This window comes from Chiloscyllium punctatum, chromosome 11 (assembly GCF_047496795.1).
Source record: "Chiloscyllium punctatum isolate Juve2018m chromosome 11, sChiPun1.3, whole genome shotgun sequence".
NCBI lineage: Eukaryota > Metazoa > Chordata > Chondrichthyes > Orectolobiformes > Hemiscylliidae > Chiloscyllium > Chiloscyllium punctatum.
Genome location: NC_092749.1, coordinates 100,477,982 through 100,503,511, shown reverse-complemented (window position 1 = coordinate 100,503,511; position 25,530 = coordinate 100,477,982). Strand labels below are relative to the sequence as shown.

General features: G+C 42.0%; 1 protein-coding gene across 1 annotated transcript in view; it reads right to left on the bottom strand.

Annotated features, from left to right (window-relative positions):
* cfap61 (cilia and flagella associated protein 61) overlaps positions 1-25,530 on the bottom strand; it is a 250,290-nt gene that overhangs the window by 69,328 nt on the left and 155,432 nt on the right. Inside the window, exons 21-22 of the mRNA XM_072581649.1 lie at positions 19,391-19,683; positions 13,721-14,048 (exon numbers count right to left, since the gene is read on the bottom strand). Coding sequence (XP_072437750.1) covers positions 13,721-14,048; positions 19,391-19,683 — 621 coding nt within the window. The remainder of the gene's footprint in view (positions 1-13,720; positions 14,049-19,390; positions 19,684-25,530) is intronic.

Sequence of the window (25,530 nt, the reverse complement as noted above, 5' to 3'; positions counted from 1 at the left end):
TACTCGTTTGCTATCTCCCCCATTTTCTGCGGCTCCACACAAAGGCCACCTTTCTGATCTCTGAGGGGCCCTATTCTCTCCCTAGTTACCCTTTTATCCTTAATGTATTTGTAAAACTCTTTGGATTCTCCTTAATTCTATTTGTCAAAGCTATCTGATGTCCCTTTTTTGCCCTCCTGATTTCCCTCTTAAGTATACTCCTACTTCCTTTGTACTCTAAGGATTCACTCGATCTATCCTGTCTATATCTTACATGTGCTTCCTTCTTTTTCTTAACCAAACCCTCAATTTCTTTAGTCATCCAGCATTCCCTATATCTTTCAGCCTTTCCTTTCACCCTGACAGGAATATACTTTCTCGTTATCTCATTTCTGACAGCTTCCCATTTTCCAGCCGTCCCTTTACATGCGAACATCTGCCCCCAATCAGCTTTTGAAAGTTCTTGCCTAATACTGTCAAAATTGGTCTTTCTCCAATTTAGAACTTTAACTTTTAGATCTGGTCTATCCTTTTCCATCATTATTTTAAATCTAATAGAATTATGGTCACTGGCCCCAAAGTGCTTCCCCACTGACACCTGTCCTGCCTTATTTCCCAAGAGTAGGTCAGGTTTTGCACCTTCTATAATAGGTATATCCACATACTGAATCAGAAAATTGTCTTGTACACACTTAACAAATTCCTCTCCATCTAAACCCTGAACACTATGGCAGTCCCAGTCTATGCGTATTAGCTTTTTAATACTGATCTATTAAGATCCTGCAGGAACGATTTTGTGACAAAGCCTTGATGAATATCTGACTCAAATTAGTATGACAGAGGTGTAAAATAACCCTTTCTTAAACAAGTTTACAACACTACACCCAAGTAACACTACAGGCTGACTTTTATAGAAATCAGTTATGCATTAATTTAGTCAAGCTTCATGGAGAGTTTTTTCTCTGTGAGGCCTCACCTGATTTCTCACTCTAATTTCCAAAGTTTGCCTCACTACCTATACACCTTGTCCTTATGGTGAACTATTCATCATATCTTCCTTTCGCCACAGGCAGAAGCACTCACCATCGCTGGGAATTTCCTGGATTCCCAGCTTCAGCACCATATTTGAAATGTAGTAGTGCACCAGGCCAATTATTACCAGTCTAGAGCTGCCCTACTCAATTTGTGTGAATTGTCCCAGACATGCTGAAAGAGGGAAATTAGCACCGCACTTGGCTGACAGGGACCTGGAGATCCAGGTGGATGAGGTGGTGCAGAGGAGGTCTGTTTTCCCTCAAAATCCCCACCCCACACCCCCTCCCCACCCCAGGATTGGCAGTGAAAACTGTGCCACCAGACTATTCTGAGGTTGCTCCAAGGATGAGTGCTGTTGCCACACTCCAGAAGAAAGCCCAACAATGCCGGAACAAAGTCAATTACATTCTCTGCTCCTTAGGGTAAGTGCTGTCTCTTTTTGCTACTGCAAAAAATCTCTCACCAAGGCTCATGGTCTATTACTCACAACTGTATACAACACCTTCTCAATTTGCTCTAAGCCACACAATACCCTAACTCTTTACTGAACCTGCATGGCCTCTACACTGCCTACTCACTCACATGGGAAGACTCATCACCTTTTCCCTAACCTGCACAACACCGACAACTGTTTGCATCTCACTCAATCTCTCCCTTTATCTCATTCCAGGAGAAAATAGCCTACAATAGGGCAAAAAGAGAGCAAAAACAGATGATGACCTGACCAACATTTGGCTCCTCTCCCTCAACAAAAAGAGAATCTTTGCTTATCAGCACAGGTCTTTGACCACTTGTGTGGTAATGTCAAAACCTCCATCGTTTCAGCAGCCAACTCCCACAACCTACACCAACTTACATTCTGACTACTTTTGCTATATTAGAGTGGGGAGCAGTGTGCCAGTCAATACTTCACTGCAGCTGGCTGAGGATGAAACATGCCAAGATGTTGGCACTCAAAGGATTTCTGGAACCCAGGTACTTGATCAGCCCCAGGCAGGACAGGACCACATGGTGTCAGCAATTTCAAACTTCACAGAAATGCATAAAAAGACATAGGCTGAGCAGGCAGGTTTGTTGGAGGCACTAGACAAACTGATCCAAAGGTTGGAGGACTCCACCTATACTGTTTGCACCATGCCATACCTGGCAAAGAATATCTGGCAGCTTCCCTGGACAGGTCTAGTGCACTATATGTCTGCTGGATATAGATGCAGACTTACGCTCCATCACAATTAGACTGGTGCTCACTAAGAAAAATGTGACAGGTAGACAAAAGACTTTGACCTTATATCAAGTGCCCATTCCTCAAACGGAGACAAGGTTGGGCCAATAGGGACCCAGCTGGAGGAGGAACCACATACAAGGGTGACCAACCAACTCCAAAACCAAAAAGCTCCCCTATAGGGCAGGCTCGCTCTATGCTAATTGCGGAGCACATGTTGGCACCTAGACATAATGGGAGGGCAAGGAAAAAGAAGACCTTCTGAGGGCACATAGGTGCTAGCTGAAACTTCTTTGCAAATGTTGTCTCACCGAGGCAAATATATGTTCATTGTTCATCATCAATTATGAGAGTGAAAGTTTTCCGAGCTGAAATTATAAGAATGAAGGTGCAGAGGCTAGCAATTTTCAATACTACATGATATTTTATGGCTTAAGGTGTGAAGTGAGCAGTTTTTACACCAGGTGCAGATTATGGGACCTTGTAAGTTGCTTGCTAGTTTGGCAAATAGGTAATCTTTCTCGACCAACGTACAATGCTTGTACAGTGACGGTTGAGTTTTGACTTTGCAAACTCAAGAGAGTTTGGGGCCAGGATGCAGACTTCATGCAGTAAATAAATGCCTAAAGTTCACATACAGTATTTAGTGCTCACAAATGTCTTTCAATTGTTATGTATCTGTATAATGCTGCTACCCTTTGAAAGGCCTTACATTGTAGAAAAGTGAAACCCACTGCCTCACAGAATGAAAACACACCGCTACGTGGAGTGGTGTCAGCCACTTTCAAATCCATTGCACACAGATCATTAGTATCACGATGAAAAGGAATGATGGTTGCATTTCATGTGTTGAGTCCCACAGTCATCCTCTCAGTCTATGTGACCCCTCAAAATCCTCTTCTCGGTAGCCCTCCCCATAAAATCCATTAAGTTGATGTTCCCCAAATTCCCACACAATCCATTTACTTAACCATTCACCTCCACACATTACCCCCTGAGATCAGCCACATCGTGTCATCCTGCTAGACATAATAGTGCACTGTCCCCCATTGAAGCCAGGGTGGTGCTGACTGTTGATGAAGCTGCCTCCTGAACAGCATTATCCCTTCCATCTATATCTATCACATAAGTTGGTGTTTGCTTCATTCATAAATGTTTACCCTCTACATGCAACCCACTTGGGTGGCACAGTGGTTAGCACGGCTGCCTCACAGTGCCAGGGACCCGGGTTCAATTCCCGCCTCAGGTGACTGTGTGGAGTTTGCACGTTCTCCCCGTGTCTGCGTGGGTTTCCTCTGAGTGCTCCGGTTTCCTCCCACAGTCCAAAGATGTGCAGGTCAGGTAAATTGGCCATGCTAAATTGCCCATAGTGTTAGGTAAGGGGTAAATGTAGGGGTATGGGCGGGTTGCGTTTCGGCGGGGCGGTGTGGACTTGTTGGGCCGAAGGGCCTGTTTCCACACTGTAAGTAATCTAATCCAGTCTAAATGCAAACTGCCTCCAATCCCCACAATTGAGTTCCTCAGCTTCCTTCCTCAGCTGCAGTTCCCCAATAACCCCCTTGACTTTTAGTGAAGGGACCCAGGACTGACTATCGCCGACCAACTTGGGTGAATACCTCCAAATGATGACTGACCAGACCTCTGACAGCTTCATGTACAGCTCATCAACTGGGTTACCATGACTCCCTGGAACAGTTGCATGGAATCCAGGGGGCTGACCATGGACCACTCCCTGTACAGAAGGTGGATGGACACACTGATCCTGTTCAATCCAAGTGGCCAAGTGATCGTGTCTAAACTCTGAACTGATCCTAGCTTGCTGTGCTAGGATCTCCTGACTTAACATAGGGCTACTTGCTTTAGACTTTGAGAAAGTTCATTTGGTTAAAGCACATTCCAAGTGCTTGCTGTGTATGTGCGGGTTTGATATTGATATTGATAGCAACATGTCCATCTTCTTGACTGATTACCGTTGGCAAGCCTGACAAGCTGTCTGATCATGTATCTGCGCTAAAATGCAAGTGGACACTGAGTACTGTAAATCATTAAGCTCTGGCTGATGGGGCAAACTGCAAAAAGACAAAGCAGGAAAAGGTAGGTATGTAGGACTATAAAGAATGTGAGCACTAAGAGTGCAAGTGAGAATGCCTAAGTTGCACACTGGTTCAGTCCAAAAGTCAGACACTTGTCCACCATACACAAAGTGTCCAAGCAGCAGCATTCCAGCATTCCAATGAATAGCATCTGTGTATTCCAAATGCAGCATTGAGGTGCAGAACTGTAATGTAAGTGGATCGAAAAGTACTGCGAGGGTTGGGGGTGTTGGCTAAGGATCTTGGAGTGTGCCCATGGCGCACACCCTTAAATCTTGGTGACTGCTGTCCACGATGGAGAATCTGATAAGCAGGCTGGATTCACTGGGTATACAAATTCTCTCTGTCTAGTTTCTATCTGGCTGGTGGGAGAATGGGAAACTGCTTATAAATTATGTGAGATTAACTAATAATTACATGTTAATCCATGCACATGGATGCAAATAGGCCTCTTACTAGTGAGATTCCTATCTGGCCAATGGATTTTTATGCTCTCAGTATTGAGAATCGCCTTACTGTCAATCTCACCCTTTTTTCCCAATATTCTTGCAAATACCATGCCAGGAGTTGAGAAAATTTCACCTTAAAAGTACTAAGTAGAGTAAAATTTAATATTTAAAATAATTTTATAGATCTCTTTCACTTGTCGAGGGTAGTGCAAATTAGGCATCAAATGTTAGAAGATATTGGTCGTTTCTTCTACTACTAAAGAAATTAAGACCTTGTTATACCATTGGTTATGGGATCAGTGGTAAATTTCTATGGAGGCAAATGGAGTGAATTAGCCTAAATTATGTTGCCAGCCCATGATTTACTCTCTATACAATAGAACTCTGTGTGTTCATCTTTTAACTGACTGGCCTAAGAAGGCCCGATGCAATTTTAATGTTTCAGTGTTCATGTATAAAAAATGAACTAAGGCACATAATGTATCAGATAATAGCCCTGAAATCAATGCACCACATTAATTACATTACACTTGTTATAACATCAAGACATTTCACTTTTCTTTTTAACAAGAGCTGAAGTGCACCAATTTGAATTCTGAACCAGTAGATTTAGCAAATGCTATGCCAGTTTTAGCCTAATATCCTATTTGACGATGCTGACTATGTAAAAGATAAGCCTGAGTGACTGGAATGGGATATTATTGAGGTGTTATATTGGGTGAGATGACCAGATGTAGCATGTTCAGAGAGAACTACAGGCACAAGTTATGCATTTCCAGCTAATACCTTGAAGTGTTAACTATTGTCGTGATTAAAGATTAATTTGAAGCAAAGATTTTAATTACTACAGTGCAGGTCATGGTTGGATTTTCAAACTGATGCAAGGATTTAACTGGCAGAATATCCCCTCTCATTAGTGCAATTACTAAGGAAAAATACAAGAAAAGTAGCATTCAGGATCAAAATATAGTGATCTGGCACTGAAAAAAATTCTGTCACTAATTTTTTCCCATATTCTGCTATAGGTGTTTGTCAATTGGTTGAGTTAAATCAGGAAGTTGTCTTATCTTCAGAACCTTTGTAATTCTTGGAATTTCTCTCAGCTGATAAGGTACCAAATTCTAGTTCAAAATATTCTTTAATTACTTTATGATTAATGTTATCCCATGGAGAATAATAAATTGAAAGAACTGAACTTACCAAACAATACCAATGGGAAAAACTGATGGACAAAATTTCACTTTTTATAATTTTTACTTTAACAGTTCAAACAAAGTAAACATAAAATAAACAAGAATTAATGAAAAAAACTGTATTTAATAGAAACCATAAATTATGCATTAGCCAAAACAAGAAAAAATAAACTCATGGAATTACGAGCACATATGGCATCACATTCAGGCACAAAGCCCTTGAAAACTCTGTATTCCACAGATAAAGTTCCAGCTCCTACCTCCTTGGAGTCCCTAACCACCTGATTCTCCTCTAGCACTTGTAGCTCTCAATTAGCCTGCGATCTTCAGGAATGGTCTTCAGAAAAATGGTCTACCGCAGCTAATCAACCAGTTCAAACAATGGGACCACTGGTAATAACTATTTATTTCTTATCCATTCTGCTAAATCCAACCTTCAGGATTCCTTCTTTTCAGTTCTCTTGCATATAGTCTTTCACTCTCTTAATCTGCTAAACAGCTCTGCTGGTGAAAAGATTTTTAAGGGTCTTGTGTTTTCTTTTGGTTTCAAGCAGTTTCTGTTCCCTAATAACCTGATATCACAGTCTGATTTACCAAAAAATTGTTGTCGAAGCTAGGAACCTAAGGTTACACCCCCTTCCGAGAAATCTCAAAGTTTTAGTTTCTCTTCCAGTCTCAAAAAAAATAGGCTTTGGAACAAAAAAGTGAGTGCAGCAATCAGAATATTTGAAAATCCATCTGTACAAACGATAGCTTACATAAGCTTCCCCAATGGACCTCTCAAACTGTGGATCATAAAACTATAGTTTTTAATAGATTTGAAATTCACTATCAATGCAACACAGATTAAGTGCCAAGGCTTCTGCTGGCATTAAAAAAGATAGATTACTTATTACTTAGAATTTGGAGAAATTGCAACTAACTTTTATCATTTAAATTTTAAATATATTTTTCCTTCTGGTTAATTCTCTCTCCATGGTTTACTTCCTAACCTTCAGAAGACATGAGTGACCAGGTCTGGAATTCTGACATTAGTTCTTCTGTGAGTATTGAAGAAATGGCATGAGATAGAAAACCTCCATTTAATATTTCTTTTCTTGGTAGAATAGAACAACTTCCACTTTGATCCTTGTACAATGTAACCACTGCTAAGTTGTGACTCTTGTGTTGGGTGCAAATCTTTTGTAGTATACCATGCTTTTAAACAAAAATAATTTTTAGTAAGAGGGTGACAATATTGTGCAACAGATATCAGCAGAAATGATTATAGAAATTCATTGCAGGCTTTAAACAAAGACTAAGGGCCCTGAACAGCATGGGCATTGGTGAGAAAGTTGGAAATATAGGGAGAGTTCAGAAGTAATAAGATTCTCAATGCCAAGAGCAAAAATTTCCATTCTCCAACTAAGTGTTAAATGGTGAGATGAGAATCTCGCCAGTGAGTGGCAAGAGGATACTTTGTATTTAGTTGCATTTACAAACATCTTACTATCACTCCCTCTCATTTCATGTATATGCAGGTTCCCATTCTCTCCCACACCAAATAGAAACTAGTGATCAATAATTCCTGACATAAAAGTCAGGGCGGTTAGCTGGTGACTCCAGCTTGTACTTGCTCCTCCAGTCCTCCATCTTCGACAGCTGTCAGTAACACCACAGGGCACATCTCTGAGTAGAAAACACAGCCCCCGAACCACACCTATCTACAGACACTGGTGTCAGACACACGCCAACCTCATTATATCCTCTGATCCACTTACAATACAGTTCTGTGCTTCAATGGTATCTTTTGGAGTGCACCAGCAGCTTCCATCATAATGCTGTTGCCAGGACACTTTGCACACAGGGACAGGCTCGCAACTCAGGAACTGGACTGGGCTGCATCTCAGGGCTCATTGCTTGCTTTCTTAGCATACACTCACTTAGTGACTACTTCAATGTTCATGTCTGCTTTGCCTTGCTATTTTGAGCTTTGCAGCCTAAGCTAGAACTTAAAGGCTCACAATATATCTGTCTTGCCTTGCTGTTATACATAGACACAAAGATTATCATGGTTGTTTTTTTTTTAGATTACTTACAGTGTGGAAACAGGCCCTCTGGCCCAACAAGTCCACACCGCCCCGCCGAAGCGTAACCCACCCATACCCCTACATCTACATCTACATCTACCCCTTATCTAACACTACGGGCAATTTAGCATGGCCAATTCACCTGACCTGCACATCTTTGGACTGTGGGAGGAAACCGGAGCACCCGGAGGAAACCCACGCAGACACGGGGAGAACGTGCAAACTCCACACAGTCAGTCGCCCGAGGCGGGAATTGAACCCGGGTCTCCGGCGCTGCGAGGCAGCAGTGCTAACCACTGTGCCACCGTGCCGCCCAAATGTTAGCAGTCATTAGTCAAGGAGATGGACATGTGTATGGCACACGGTGCTTTGCCTTCTAACTGCAGCATGTGCTGCAGCATACATGGCAAATACACTTCATATGCTTCAAACAAATGGCCATACCTGAAGGTTTTTGGGGGTAGTCTTCAGTCAGGAAAGGATTCTGGGTAATCTAAGATGGAGGACTGGAAACATTTCTGGCTGTAAGAGCTGCTCCTTTTTTTTGAGGTACTTTAGGTGCTGGAGGTGATTTCCTCGAATTCCAGGAGCAGCAATTACTGTTTTATATGCTGTTGCATTGTTTTGGAACTTTGGAAAACAAAATATCAAAACCACAGCAGTTTTAAAAGAGAGAAGAGCAGACAAAGGGAGCACATGGTGAGGACAGTGCAAGAGAGAGAGAGAGAGAGAAACAGACAGAGAGACAACCTGCACAGTTACTGCCTTTGCTGTTTATGAATTCATTTGTCGCTGGACATCGGAGTGCATCTGGGAAAATTAACAAACACTGAATTTCACAACTAATCTTGGAGGAACCGGTTTGGGCGAAGTACACAACACAGAATCAGATAAGTTAATTGTTGTTTTATGTCTGTCCAAGAGAAAGGCTGTATTAGTGAGTACAGTGGGTTCTTTCTTGATTATATATTTTTGGAGTTAAGTCTCTTCATTAAACTTAAAATATAAGCCATAGCCCTTAATTTAACCTGGTAGAGTGTTTTGTAGAGGAATAAGACGGTGTTATTTTCTGGGTCTGTAGATTGTGAAGGAGCAAAAATGGTCTTTGCAGTGATATGTACTTCTTGTCAGGTGTGGCAGTTTAAAGAGAGTTTAAGTGTTACTGCAGATTATATCTGCCATAAATGCTGTTGGATACGAATCTTATCAGATTGAGTGAATCAGTTGGAGAGACGGATAGAAGCGATGAGGAATTTGTAACAGCAACAGAATGTGATGGATGGCAGTTATAGGAAGGGGGTAAAGTCTCAGATAGAGTCACATAGATGGGTTAATTCCAGGAAGGGTAAAAGAGGTCGGCACCTAGGGCAGGAGTCCTTTGTGGATATAACCATTTCAAACAGGTATGCTGTTTTGGAAAATGTAGGGGGTGATGGATTCTCAGGGGAACGTAGCACGAACAGCCAAGTTTCTGGTATTGAGACTGGCTATAATGCAATGAGGGGTACATCGGCTTCCAAGAGATCAATTTTGTTAGGGGATTCTGTAGTCCGAGGTACAGACAGATGTTTCTGTGGCCAGCAGAGAAAAAGTAGAATGGTGTGTTGTTTCCTGGTGCCAGGATCAAGGATGTCTCAGAGAGGGTGCAAAATGTTCTCATGGGGGAGAGGGGCCAGCAAGAGGTCATTGTCAACATTGGAACCAACGATATAGGAAGCGAAAAGGTTGAGATTCTGAAGGGAGATTAGAGAGAGTTAGGTAGAAATTTAAAAAGGAGGTCCTCAAGGGTAGTAATATCTGGATTACTCCCAGTGCTACAAGCTAGTGAGGGCAGGAATAGGAGGATAGAGCAGATGAATGCATGGTTGAGGAGCTGGTGTATGGGAGAAGGATTCACATTTTTGGATCATTGGAATCTCTTTTGGGGTAGAAGTCACCTGTACAAGAAGTACGGATTGCACCTAAATTGGAAGGGGACTAATATACTGGCAGGGAAATTTGCTAGAACTGCTTGAGAGGATTTAAACTAGTAAGGTTGGGGGGTGGGACCTAGGGAGATAGTGAGGAAAGAGATGAATCTGAGACTGATATAGTTGAGAACAGAAGTGAATCAGGGCAGGCAGGGACAAGGTAGGACTAATAAATTAAACTGCATTTATTTAAATGTAAGGGGCCTAACAGGGAAGGCAGATGAACTCAGGGCATGGTTAGGAACATGGGACTGGGATATCATAACAATTACAGAAACATGGCTCAGGGATGGGCAGGACTGGCAGCTTGTTCCAGGATACAAATGCTACAAGAAGGATAGAAAGGGAGGCAAGAGAGGAGGGAGAGTGGCATTTTTGATAAGGGATAGCATTACAGCTGTGCTGAGGGAGGATATTCTTGGGAATACATCCAGGGATGTTATTTGAGTGGAACTGAGAAATAAGAAAGGGATGCTCATCTTATTGGGATTGTATTATAGACCCCCTAATAGTCAGAGGGAAATTGGGAAACAAACTTGTAAGAAGATCTCAGCTATCTGTAAGAATAATAGGGTAGTTATGGTAGGGGATTTTAACTTTCCAAACATAGACTGGGACTGCTATAGTGTTAAGGGTTTAGATGGAGAGGAATTTAAGTGCGTACAAGACAATTTTCTGATTCAGTATGTGGATGTACCTACTAGAGAAGGTGCAAAACTTGACCTACTTTTGGGAAATAAGGCAGGGCCGGTGGCTAAGGTGTCAGTGGGGGAGCACTTTGGGGCCAGTGACCATAATTCTATTCGTTTTAAAATCGTGATGGAAAAGGATAGACCAGATCTAAAAGTTAAAGTTCTAAATTGGAGAAAGGCCAATTTTGACGGTATTAGTCAAGAACTTTCGAAAGCTGATTGGAGGCAGATGTTCGCAGGTAAAGGGACAGCTGGAAAATGGGAGGCCTTCAGAATAGGGCCCCTCAAAGATCAGCAAGGCGACCTTTGTGTGGAGCCACAGAAAATGGGGGAGATACTATATGAATATTTTGCATCAGTATTTACTGTGGAAAAGGATATGGAAAATATAGACTATAAGGAAATAGATGGTGACATCTTGCAAAATGTCATATTACAGAGGAGGAAGTGCTGGATGTCTTGAAACGGTTAAAGGTGGATAAATCCCCAGGACCTGATCAGGTGTATCCGAGACCTCTGTGGGAAGCTACAGAAGTGATTGCTGGGCGACTTGCTGAGATATTTGTATCATCGATAGTCACAGGTGAGGTGCTGGAAGACTGGAGGTTGGCAAACATGGTGCTACTGTTTAAGAAAGGTGGTAAAGACAAGCCAGGGAACTATAGACTGGTGAGCCTGACCTCAGTGGTGGGCAAGTTGTTGGAGGGAATCCTGAGGGACAGGATGTACATGTATTTGGAAAGGCAAGGACTGATTAGGGATAGTCGACATGGCTTTGTGTGTGGGAAATCATGTCTCACAAACTTGATTGAGTTTTTTGAGGAAGTAACAAAGAAGATTGACGAGGGCAGAGCAGTAGATGTGATCTATATGGACTTCAGTAAAGTGTTCGACAAGGGAGACGGATTAGCAAGGTTAATCTCACTGAATAAAGGGAGAACTAGCCATTTGGATACAGAACTGGCTCAAAGGTAGAAGACAGAGGGTGGTGGTGAAGGGTTGTTTTTCAGACTGGAGGCCTGTGACCAGTGGAGTGCCACAAGGATCGGTGCTGGGTCCTCTACTTTTTGTAATTTACATAAATGATTTGGATGCGAGCATAAGAGATACAGTTAGTAAGTTTGCAGATGACACCAAAATTGGAGGTGTAGTGGACAGCGAAGAGGGTTACCTCAGATTACAACAGGATCTGGACCAGAGGGGCCAATGGGCTGAGAAGTGGCAGATGGAGTTTAATTCAGATAATTGCGAGGTGCTGCATTTTGGTAAAGCAAATCTTAGCAGGACTTATACACTTAATGGTAAGGTCAGAGGGAGTGTTGCTGAACAAAGAGACCTTGGAGTGCAGGTTCATAGCTCCTTGAAAGTGGAGTCGCAGGTAGATAGGATAGTGAAGAAGGCGTTTGGTATGGTTTCCTTTATTGGTCAGAGTATTGAGTACAGGAGTTGGGAGGTCATGTTGCGGCTATACAGACATTGGTTAGGCCACTGTTGGAATATTGCATGCAGTTCTGGTCTCTTTCCTATCGGAAAGATGTTGTGAAACTTGAAAGGGTTCAGAAAAGATTTACAAGGATGTTGCCAGGGTTGGCTGATTTGAGCTATCGGGAGAGGCTGAACAGGCTGGGGCTGTTTTCCCTGGAGCTTCGGAGGCTGAGGGGTGACCTTATAGAGGTTTACAAAATTATGAGGGGCATGGATGGGATAAATAGACAAAGTCTTTTCCCTGGGATCGGGTAGTGTAGAACTAGAGGGCATAGGTTTACGGTGAGAGGGGAAAGATATAAAAGAGACCTACGGGGCAACTTTTTCACACAGGGGGTGGTATGTGTATGGAATGAGCTGCCAGAGGAAGTAGTGGAGGCTGGTACAATTGCAACATTTAAGAGGCATTTGGATGGGTATATGAATAGGAGGGGTTTGGAGGAATATGGCTGGGTGCTGGCAGGTCGGACTAGATTGGATTGGGATATCTGGTCATCGTGGACAGGATGGACCGAAGGGTCTGTTTCCAGTTAGAGGTACGAGTACAGTATGTCAGAGCATCAACCTCTATCAGTTCAATGGGGGTGTGTGTGTGTGTGTGTGTGTGTGTGTGTGTGTGTGTGTGTGTGTGTGTGTGTGTGTGTGTGTGTGTGCGCGTGCGCGCGTGCGTGCGTGTGTGATGAGAGGTGGGGGTGGCGGCTGGTTAGTGGCAGGGGTGGTGTTGGTGGGATCCAAGTCTGTTGGGGAGCTGCGCACAGATCAGGAAATCTGGTCAGTTATCAGTGTCAGATGCCCATCTGAGTCAGTCAGGAGATGCACGACAGTCAGTTCTGGGGTCAATTCAGTGAAAGGAAAGTGGGGGTTAGCAAGGTGACTGCTATGGTAGGGAAGTTGGGGAAGTCAGTTGTGAGGATTGGGCATACAGAGAGGACAATACTTGTGAAGACTGAAAAATCTATTGGGGCAGGAGACAGTGGTGCATTGCAGGACATGGGCTACTGCAAGTGGTGGGGTCATCAACTGTCACAATCATTCTGACTTTAGTGGGGAACAGTACAGCACAATGGTTGCATTGCTAATGCACATTGGGCATTAGGGAGCAAGTAGCACTTCCTTAGAAAGGGTTCTAAGATGGGATGAGGCAAATAACACCACGGAGACTTGTATTTCGTCACTAAGCCACCCTCTATTTACACATGCTTAGCATATGGACTTTGACTAGCTAGCTCTGTGGAAGATAGGATGAGAAGGCTGCTTTAGAGGTGTGTTCCTGTCTAATGAGGCAAGCTTTGGAGAATAACGTGAGAAATCTTGCTCGGGCTCACAGAGAAAAACCCTAAGAAATTTGTCAAAGTTCACACTAGCCGCATTCTGGTAAAATTCATACCTAGATAATAGTTCTAGCATCACCATATGAATGCTGGTGGATGTTTTGCAAGGGTTGCTTTTGTATTTACTACCTGAAGCAAATGACAGACATTGATACTGAGGTCAAGGACCAAAGCAAAGTTCATATGTATTCCATCCACATACCTTTGGCTTTAGGTCCAGAATAAGTAGGGAGAAGTTTATCTAACTCTGCTGGTGGCTTAGTTATTTTCTCCAGAGTCGGGTCAAATAGATGCAGCATGAGTGCAGCCAGCTGAAATCCAACCTCTTTCGAATTAAAATTTTCATGAGACCATTGGTCGGCATAGTAACGACGGGAGTATTTAGTTAATGATCCAGCAGCTCTGATTGTTATATCATTGGTATGGAAGGTGGAGTCAATTACCAATTTTCCATCAAAGACGAGGCACGCCTTATTGATGGCACTGAATGCATCAACATCTACCTTCTTCTTGTCAAAGTTAAAGAAAGCCTGAAAAAGTTGAGAAAAAAAAATGAGTATCAAATCTTTACTTGCAGTCATCCTGACCTCATTTGAGAAGAATGGCCCAGAGACTGACAGGATATACACACTACATCTATGACGGAATGGTGGGGATGGCCAGAATCCTGGTGGCAATGTTAGATAATATGTTGCTACTTGGCAATTAACAGACACTTGCCAAACTGATGTTAGCAATAACTGAAATATCATGATATGCACCAAGCTGAGTTAATAACCATTCTCTGTTTCCTTCATATTTGAGAAATCCTTCAAGGGTGAAGGAGGGGCTAATAAGAGAGGATACCAGGAAATCTTTAGAGGAGGCTGAGCATTCTAAGGGTTTACCACCAGATTACTCATGTGCAACCTCCACCAGCACAAATATACATATTGAAGTGAATGACTCTTAATTGTCCTCTTAAGTGACCCAACATACCACTTAAAAACAAAAATAGAAAAGCTGGAAAAACTCAGCAGGTCTGGCAGCATCTGTGGATGGAGAGCAGGCTTAACTTTTTGAGTCCAGTACTTCTACTTCAGAACTGATTGCAGCTAGAAAAAGGTAGGTATATAGATGGGGTCAGGGGTAGGAGGAGGAAACAACAGGTGGAGATGGAAGTCTGAGAGAGAGAGAAAAAATACTGGGCAGACAAAGGAATGGGTAAAGGTCAGTGACCTGGGAGAGTGAATAGCTGTGGATGGAGACCGTTAGTAGCTGACGATAGGTTGTTTGTGGTAGTGGCCCATGTGATGACAAAAGGGTGTATGGGGGTTGGGATAACGACATGGTAGAAGGTGCTCAAGCCCTAAAATTATTGAACTCTATATTGAGTCTGTTTCCATGTTGTATGATTCTAAGCATTCTGAGTCTAGAAGGCTGCAGGATTCCCAAGCGGGAAATGAGGCGTTGTTCTTCCAGGTTACCCGCTTGACCTTTGCAGGAGCACTACAGCAAGCCTGAGACAGAAATGTTGGCTAGGGAACACACTGATGTATTGAAATGGCAGAGAACTGGAAGCTCAGGGTCATTTTTGTGAACAGAATGTAGGTGTTCTGCTAAGTGGTTGCCCAATCTGTGTTTCACCTCTCCAGTGTGCAGGAGAACATATTATGAGCAGCGAACACAGTAGACTAGATTGAGTGAAATGCAGATAAATCATTGCTTCACCTGGGGTCTTGGATAATGAGGCAGGAGGAACGAAACAAGCAGGTGTTATTCCTTCTGTGATTGTATGGGAAGGCGCTGTGGGGATGTGGGGAATGTTAGAAGTGCAGGAGGAGTGGGTCAAGGTGTCCCAGAAGGAACGGACCCTGCAGAAGGCTGACAGGGAATGGGAATATATGTTGGTGGTAGTATTCCATTGGAGGTGACAGAAATGGTGGCTAATGATCCACTGGATGTATGTATTGGTGGGATGGTAGGTGAGGACAAGGGGTACCCTATTTCTGTTGTGGGAGGGAAGAGAGGGGGTAAGGGTTGAAGTGCAGCTGAGGGCCCTGTCAACCATGATGGTGAAGAATCCTCAGTTGAGGAAGAAGGTGAACATTTTGGAGGCAGCCATCTTCGGAACAGATGCAACAGAGACGGAGGAACTATAAGAATGGAATAGAGTATTTACAGGAAGCAGGGTCTGAGGATTTATTGTCAAGGGTAACTGGAAGTCGGTGGGTTGTAGTGGATCCATTGCATCTGTCAGAGACCATCTCCAGGAACAGTATCATGAATGCTCATATCTTCTTCCAGAACATTGGATGATCTGGTAAGGAAGTGCATGCTGTTTAATATCAACATTCTGTTCAACTTAACTGCCATTTTACACAGAATGGAACAAAGCTCTTGACTGGCAGGAAAGTGCAGGTGGGTCAAGAGACAGAAAATGGAAAAAGGGCAATCTAATTGCCACTTCTTGGAATTTCCAAGTCATTACTGTCCACTCATTTCTCATCCCTTCAGCATTTGCCTTCCCTACGTTGAAAACTATGGTTGCTTCTGTCTCTCCTCCTCAAATCTAATATTGTGTACAATTATAATATAATCATTATTTGTAAAGTGTTCCATTCTGGTTAGATTGTTACCTAATTCTGGTTCATTACTTATCACTATATTAAACCTGGCCTGCTTTCTTGTCGGCTCTAAAATATATTGCTTTAGAAAAGTCCCAAATGTATTTTGAAAATTAGTTGCCATTGCTAAGTTACTATCTTGCAGTTATTGTAAAAAATTAAGACATTCTGTTAGTAACCACTTATTATATGCTTTCCTGGTCTCCATGTTTATATATCATTCTTCTACATCACTAACATCAAGAGATCTGAAGACAACATCTAATAAAGCCTTACATTCTTTTTTGTCTCTTAAATCTACCAATTAAAAGTCTGCTGTCTTATCAATCTTATCATTATTTTTAGAATTGCAATGGAACATTTTATGAATTCTCCTTTGCCAGCTTCCTTGTCCTTTCAAAAGATCTTACAGGTTGGAATATTTGACTTGGAAGCACACCCAAATTGTACCTAGGTTTCTGAAAAAAAGTCACACTATACCTCTTTAGATAAATTTGTGCAGTCTTCTAACTCACTTGCCTTATATCACATGTCTGGTTTTGAAGGTGTTTGACAGGTAGATACTTAACATACCTACATCCATTTGTATGTCCTTTTCATAACTTATGTTCCTATCTATCTTTGTATTATAAATAAGTTAAATAACATAATGGGATACAAAATGAAACAGAGCAAGATAGCGGGCAAATACTTAACACTCCCTGATGCGCTTAATGCTTTCTATGCTCGGTTCGAGCAGAATGCCAGCAGCACGGTGTCACCTGCCCTGACAGCTCCTGGTGTACCCGTTGCTTTCAGCACCACTGCAGACCTTAGAGTGATCTTCCTGGGTGTCAACCCAAGGAAAGTGATGGACCCAGAAGAAATCCCTGGTCGTGCACTTAGATCTTGTGCAGGCCAGCTGGCGGAGGTATTCACTGACAACTTCAACCTCTCTCTTCTACGAGCCAAAGTCCCCACCTGCTTTAAAAAGACCACCATCGTCCCAGTATCTAAGAAAGCACTCCAACGTGTCCTAATGACTACCACCCAGTGGCTTTGATCTCCATAATCATGAAGAACTTTGAAAGGCTGGTCATGGCCCACATCAACTCTAGTCTCCCAGCATGACTCGATCTTCTGCAATTTGCCTACCAATGTAACAGGTCCACATTTCCCTAGCCCTGCACTCATTTCTGGAATATCTGGTCAACAAGGATGCCTACGTCAGACTCCTGCTCGTCGACTATAGCTCTGCCTTCAATACATTATTCCCTCCAGACTGATCTCAAAACTTTGAGACATAGTCGTGGCTCCAACCTCTACAACTGGATTCTCAGACTCCCGAGCCATAGACCGCAATCATTGAAGATAGACAACTGTACCTCCTCCACAATAACCTCCTCCACTCAACACTGCAGCCTCCCCTAGGATATGTTCTCAGCCACCTGTCATGCTCACTCTACATCCATGACTGTGTAGCCAAAGTCTACATGAACGCCATCTGCAAGTTTGCTGATGATATCAAACAACGATGAGTCAGAGTACAGAAAGGAGATAGAAGACTTGGTTATGTGCTGCAATGAGAACAACCTCTCTCTCTCAATGTCAGCAAAAGTAAAGAACTGATCATTGACTTCACAAAGAAAGGAGGAGAACACACACACCCCTCCCCCGTAATCCCCCAACCCCGTCCATCAACAGAGTGGAGGTTGAGAAGGTTGAAAGGATCAAGTTCCTAGGAGTCACAATAACCAATGACCTGTTCCGGACTTCCGATGTAGATACGATGGTTGAAAAGGCACAACAATGTCTTTTCTTCCTCAGCCAGTTCAGGACACTTGACATGTCCATAAGAATCCTCATCAATACTTACAGATAAATCATAGAAAGCATATTGTCCAAGTGCATAACACCTTGTATGGCAATAGCTCTGCCCAGGAATGTAAGAAACTACAGATGGTTGTGTGTACACCTTAGACCATCATGGAAGCTAACCTCCCATCCATGGACTCCATTTACATCTTTCATTGCAGTGGAAAGGCTGCCAACATCATCAAATACCCATCCCAGTCCTGTAATGCTCTCCAACAACCTCTTCTGTCAGGCAGAAGAAACAGAAGCTTGAACACATGCACCAGCAGGTTCAGGAACAGCTGATGAATGGACTCTCTAACTTCAAATAATATTGATCTTGTTAATGGTGATCTTGCCTCGTGCATGTCCTGTGCGGTGTAACCTGTATGCCTCATTCTGTCCAATAGGTTTTCACCATATAATCTGTATGTCCTTGCTTACTATGATTTGCGTGTGCTGCTCGCAAACAAAGCTTTATATTGTACTTAGGCACATGTGACAATAAATCAACCAATCAAGTTTAACAACCATATTTTCAATCCCTTCATCCAAGTCATTCATTTAAATTGTAAAAGTTGAGGTCCAGTATTGATCTCTGTGGCACATCATTTGCTACATCATGCCAATCAGAAAACAGCAAATCTATTCTTACTTTCTGATTCCAATTAGCTAAGTTTCTCTCCACACCAATATGCTATCCCCCACACCATAAGCTTTCACTTTCCATAATAACCTTTCATGTGCCTTGCAGTACTTCTACCAGTTTACATTTGCCCTTGGCAAATGTATTTTCTTTAAAGGACTCCAAAAATTGGTCAAACATAACTTCTCTTTCACAAAGCCATGTTTACTCTGCTTAATTATTTTAACCTTTTCAAAGTGTCCTGATATAACGGTCTTTAATCTAGCTCCTAACGTTTTTCTGATGACAGATGTTAAGCTAACTGGCCTACAGTTTTCTGCTTTCTGTCTTTGCCCTTTTTTTTAAATAATGGAATTGAATTTGTTATTTTTCAAACTAATGGAAATTCCCTAAATTTAGTGAATTTTGGAAGATGAAAACAACACATCAATCATCTCACTAGTCACTTCTTTTAAGACTTTCAATAAAGTCCATCAGGCCCCAAGTTTTTGTCAGGCTGCAGCTCCAATCATTTACTCGGTACCCCTTTCCTGATGATTGCAATTTTCTGGAGTTCATCCTACCTTTCCATTTTCTAATTTACTGTATTTCTTTTGGGATGTATTCCTTATTTTCTATTATTAATTCAACAGAGTCACTTTTGATTCGAACAATTGTCACAATTGTTAACTTTTTAAAAATATCTATGGAAACTCTTACTTGTCCATGTTTATATTTCAGACTGAGTGAAAAAAATGCTCAGTGTTTTGATAATTGGAATTGTTCACTTAAAAAAGATTTCACTTACCACACATTTTAGACTCAATGGTTGAGAATCCGTGGTGAAAGTTGCAAGGGTTATACGTTCATGGAGCTTCCCATTGTTATACTGAGCGAGCAGACAGTTAGAATACACAGAAGCATTAGCTTTCCTGAGTGCTTCCTCTACCTTGCTTTCTATCTCAGGATTGTTAAAACAACGTCTGCCTGAATCCGAAGGTGGCTTCACCAGATGTACGAAAGAGCCATCAATTCCAAAAGTCAGGATAGTATTCACTGTGACGTAAGCGTCCAGTGTGCTCCCATACACAATGATATTTCCTGGAGAAAAAGCAATCAATCTATTGAATACATTAAAGTACTTTAGGAAATCAAGATTAAGCCATAATGTAATTACCTTCCTATTTAGAGGTGCTATGAAATACATGCAATGCAATCAAACAAATTGGACTGAGAAACACAATACAGGAGTGTTGCATGGTGTGTGTACCCTGAATACAAGAAGTTAAGAATAACAGGAAAAAAAGCAAGGATAGGAATAAAAAAGTGGAGGGGGACAATCTGAGAGAGAAGCAGAAAAAAGGTAAAATTGGAATACAGAAATACAGGATAAGTCATTCAAAAACAAGGCAGACAAATTAGGAAATACAGTGAAATAGGGCATTTGACAGTATTCCATATTGCTGTGGCTATGGAGTCACAGATAGGACAGACCAGAAAAGGACATCAGATTTTCTTCTCTAAAGGGGCTATATTAAACTCGATATTTTTGTAGAAATCAACAATGGTTTCATGGTCACCATTGCTGAGACTAGTTTTTGATTCCAGATTTTACTAATTGAATGACATTCCACCATCTGCCACAATGGGAGCGAATTCATCTCCCCAAAGCGTTAACCTGGGCCTATAGCTCAGTGACATTACCAATATACAATGACCTGCTTCAGAATCTGAAAAACATAGCTAAGCTATCCCACAATTGATGGATCATATCTAATCCCTGCACTCCTTCTGATAAGTGACAAGTAGAATTTGCACCTATGGACATCAGTAAGGCATTTGACAAGGTTCCTCATAGTAGACTGGTCAGCAAGGTTAGATCACATGCAATAGAGGGAGAATAGCCATTTGAAATAGAATTGGCTCAAAGGTAGAAGACAGAGGGAGGTGGTAGAGGATTGCTTTTCAGATTGAAGGCTTGACCAGCGGTGTGCCACAATGACTGGTGCTGGTTCCATTGCTTTTCATCATTTATACAAATGATTTGGATGTGGACATAGGAGAATGGTTAGCAAGTTTGCAGATGACACCAATATTAGACGTGGAGTGGACAACAAACAAGGTTACCTCAGAGTACAATGGGATTATGATCAAACAGGCTAACAGGCTGAGGAGTGGCAGATGGAGTTTAATTTAGATAAATGTGAGGCATTATATTTTGGTACAGCAAATCAGGGCAGGACCCTATATATTTAATGGTCAGGTCCTGGGGAGTGTTGCTGAATGAAAAAGGTTCATAGTTTCCTTGGAAGTGAATTTTCAGGTAGATAGGATAGTGAAGAAGGCATTTGGCATTCTCAACTTTATTGGTCAGTGCACTGAGTACAGGAGTTGTGAAGTCATGTTACAGGACGTTGGTTAGGCCACTATTGGAATACTGCGTACAATTCTTGTCTTCCTGTTATAGGAAGGATGTTGGGAAAGTTGATAGGGTTCAGAAAAGATTTACAAGGACGTTGCCAGGGTTGGAGAGTTTGAGCTTTGAAGAGGCTAATAGGCTAAGGCTATTTTCCCTGAGCGTCGGAGGCTGAGGAGTGACCTTATAAACATGCATAAAATCATGAGGGGCATGGATAGGGTAAATAGACAAGGTCTTTTCCTTGGTCTTGGCGAGTCCAGAACTAGATGGAATATGTTTAAGGTGAGAGGGGAAAGATTTAAAAGGGACATAAGGGGCAACATTTTATGCAGAGGGTGATGTGTGTATGCAATGATCTGCCAGAGGAAGTGGTGGAAGCTGGAATAATTACAACATTTAAAAGGCATCAGGATGGGCATATGAATAGGAAGGGTTTAGAGAGATATGAGCCAAATGCTGGCAAATGGGACTAGATTTATTTAGGATATCTGGTTGGCATGGACAAGTTGGACCGAAGGGCCTGTTACCATGTTGTACATCTCTATGACTTTAGGACTAGCCAAATAAATGTAGTGGCTTTAAAAGCAGGTCAGAGGCTGGCAATTCTGCAGTGACTAACTCACCTCCTAACTCCCGAAATGCCTTCCCAACATCTACAAAGTACAAATCAGAGCTGTAATAGAATATTGTTAATTTGCCTGGGTCAGTGCAGCCCCAACCACGCTGAAAATGCCAGGTACCCAGTTTGAATGGCACTCGATTCACCACCTTGAGAATTCACTCCTATGAATATTGATGCACAGTGGTAGCAGTGTGTATGATTACACTATGCGCTGCAGCAACTTAACCTGGCTTTCAGAAGCACAAAGGCAGCATGGGGTCTCAATTCATGCAAGCACTCCTCCATACTATTTTGCTTAGTCAACACCTTGGAATATTTTCCAGTGTGTATTTTTACAAGAAATGGCCTGCAGCAGGTCAATGAAAGTAACTCACCAACACTTTCTCAGAGTCAATAAGTGTTTGGGCAAAAAGATATTGGTGGAGCCTCTGGGTCCAGGGACCTTCTTCAGAACTGCTTCAGAGGACTAGCAAGAGAGAATGAGCATTTGTACAAAGTCAAAGAGAAGAGTGAAGGAAACAAGGACTTGAAGGGGAAGACAGGAAAGAGACACAGAGCATGTAAGAAATTAAGAGATTTTTGGCAGATCAGTATGACAATATTTAACTGAAGGGAAATAAAGGCAGTGAGTGACAAACACACAGCTAATGGACAATCAGCAAGCTTTGATCATCCAGAGAATTTAGTGCAGAATCAATTTATATTTCTTTTGGAGATGTCCTTCAGTCTCCCCTTGGAGAGCTCATTGATTGGTAGTTAGTAAATGTCATGGTATAGCTACTTCTTATTGGTTTACTCAACACCTTGAAAGGAACTGCAATTTTTAATTAGAGTGGTGCTGGAAAAGCACAGCAGGTAAGGCAGCTTCCGAGGAGCAGGAAAATCAATGTTTCAGGCAAAAGCTCTTCATCAGGAATGTTTCCTGATTTCTTGATGTTTCCTGATGAAGGGCTTTTGCCTGAAATGTTGATTTTCCTGCTCCTCGGATGCTGCCTGACCTGCTGTGCTTTTCCAGCACCACTCTAATCTAGACTCTGATCTCCAGCACCTGCAGTCCTCACTTTTGCCTGCAATTTTTCATGTCAAGGGAAACGGCATTGTGCAGCAGTCAGCAAACATGTGTTCTAACAGTGCCCTAAGGCTTTCCAATGCAGCATCATAACTGTTGGAGCTAATTAAAATCAGGATAGGAGCTTCTCCCATGGATAGTTGATGGACAAGACTTAGCTACAGTGCCATAAAACATTCAATTATGTCAAGCTAAAATTCCCCTCAACATCTCACAGCCTGCAAATAATCCTACCTTTGTCACAAAATGATCAGTTTTTCCCTTCATCACTTCTCATGGTTCTACATAAGTCATCAAGTAAGACATTACTGCACGTATAACCTTGCATTCACTCTCAAAAGCTGTTATACCCTTGTTGCTATATCTTTCTCATTTGTTTCTATCATCATGTACATTATCACAAGCCTTGTAAATACTGAAAATCCTTGCCTAGGAAACATATTAATCCAGTTTCATTTTCTGTCCAGGCAAAGTTGGCAGGGAACAGCAGAGAAACAACCAGTGCAGGAAGACGTTCTGCTACTCTTCACATACTGACACCGATGGGAAAAAGGTGCCATCAACATCATTGGTAAAGACAGCATTGAGGATGTCAAGGCTGGAGGCCATGCACAGCAGGGTATATATGGGCATCTTTCCTTCTTTTTCTCTTTCTAATTAACTCTCCCAATTACACACTCACACTGTCACACACTGAGTGTAACAACCTGATGGTGCATTGCTTCTGCCATTGATCTCAACACTTACTCTTGCAACTAGATCTTAACCCTTGCTCTTCTCTACACATTCTAGGTCACTCAATTGACTCAGTCGCTCTAGTCAGATACCCCTCCAGAAGATGCATCACCACTTGTTTTTATTCTGCACTAGTGCTGCACTGGTACAGAATTCAGCACCATCTCTTATTTAGTGATTAGTAGGGTGTGCACTAAGAAATTTATTGAGCTCAAATGAGAAAGGACCAGGTCTAGGTGGCAAGGCTGACCCAGGAAAGCTCACTGGAATGCTAGCTCACATCCTAGCTCTGCTGAAGCAGGTATAGATGCAGAACTTTAAAGACTTGTCCTAGATTATTTCTGTGCACCAGCATTTGCTGACATTATTGGGCTTCCAGCTATGGAGAACTAGAATATGATGCACAGTATGAAGGAATGCACAATCACAAAGCATTGATACTCTGCAGTCAGCCATGTAGCATGTGAAAATTGCAGCTGTGTACCTCCTCAGGGCTCAACAACCTTATCTGCCTTACTTGGGTTGTGAAACCAAATGGATAAGGATTTCAATTGGACATTGTGTCCTGGTGCCTTCTCTCCTATTGATCAGTAGAAGGGTATGGTAGTAATGGCAGTTCTGTATTGGAATGGAATGTGATGCCAACTCTCAAAACGATAACAACATACTTGATGGACTTTCTTGAAGCCCTATGCCAATTCTCACTTTGATGTTAAAGAAATTGGGCTGGGCTAGAATGCTCTGGTAGATGTTGAGCTGCACCAACCTGCAGCTGGGCTCTCATGTCCCAGCTCCTAAATTTATTTGCAAAATCATAAAAGGCTTTCTGAAATTTTAGTGTATGATGATATGGATAGAGGTGAAAGAGAACTGAAACCCTTGTTCCTGTTCCTTACGGGCCATTAATCAATAGCCCAAAGTTTTTGATCTGGGTCAAAATTTCAAGGCTGCATATTATATGCCTCGCTGATGGGGATTTCAATGATGAGTGGGTGCCCAGCCTTTCTTCCCAGCCAGCTCTGAGCTCATATCTATAATAGGAAGGGTGGCAGAGTGCTGAAAATGGCAGTCCGTCCACAGTACGTAAATAAATAGTCAATAGTCATTTGAGCTAGCTTGTTAAAAGCTTCGTTAACCTCAATATTAGCCTTCCCATATGAGTTCATGTTTCCATCAAGCACTTTTCTTGGGACTGGTTGTGGACCTGGCCACATGTACTGTGCAACGCTGGTGCTGCTGGGACTGATAAATGGGTTTAAATAAAAAGGATTAATTATTCACATGTTCACTCCAAATATATGACACTATATCACTCAATTACCACCCACACAAACGCATGCTCCAGGAAAACATAGTTAAAGAGGATGGTGCACTTCAACAAGTTAGAAACAAAGGAATCATTTGTAAGTCACATGATTGGCTCAAGTTGGTGCAGGTCTAGTAAATGAGAGCTTTTTTTCCACACTTCTAATATAATTGGGTGAATTCAACAATCAAATTGTATGTCAAAATCATTGCAGGCTTATCTTGAAGTAGTGGATTTTCCAACAGATCAGGAAGTTAGTTTCTTGTAGTCTTAAAACTAGGAGATCAATTTTCTGTACAAGTGGACTTGAAAAGGAACAGCGTTGGTGTTGCTGGTTCTAATTTTCTGTACCAAATGTTGCTACTACTGCAATTTCTGAATTTATTGCTTGCTGACTGACTAGTCCCCCTGATACTTCGATAAGTAAGATTAGTGATCTGAAAACAGGTTTAATCAGGTGCCCGAGTGATCAATACTTCTATTATTCACCAAAGCAATATGTGGTTTGAAGTCATTGCTACATAATGGAAAATGAATAGTGGCCTATGCATCTATTTATGATTTAACCTGTTTCTTTACAGCTCTCTATGTTAGGTTTTGAATTGACAGGCAGTGGATGGAATCTTCCCAATCCCAGAAGTATATGGATTATTGCGAGTCAGTTGAGAAAATATTGCAAATTGTGAAAAATGAGATTCTTGATGTCATGAAGAAAATTCTGATTCTACAACTGCAGTACAGCTGGAAGAGCACAGCAGTTCAGGCAGCATCCAAGAAGCAGCGAAGTCGATGTTTCG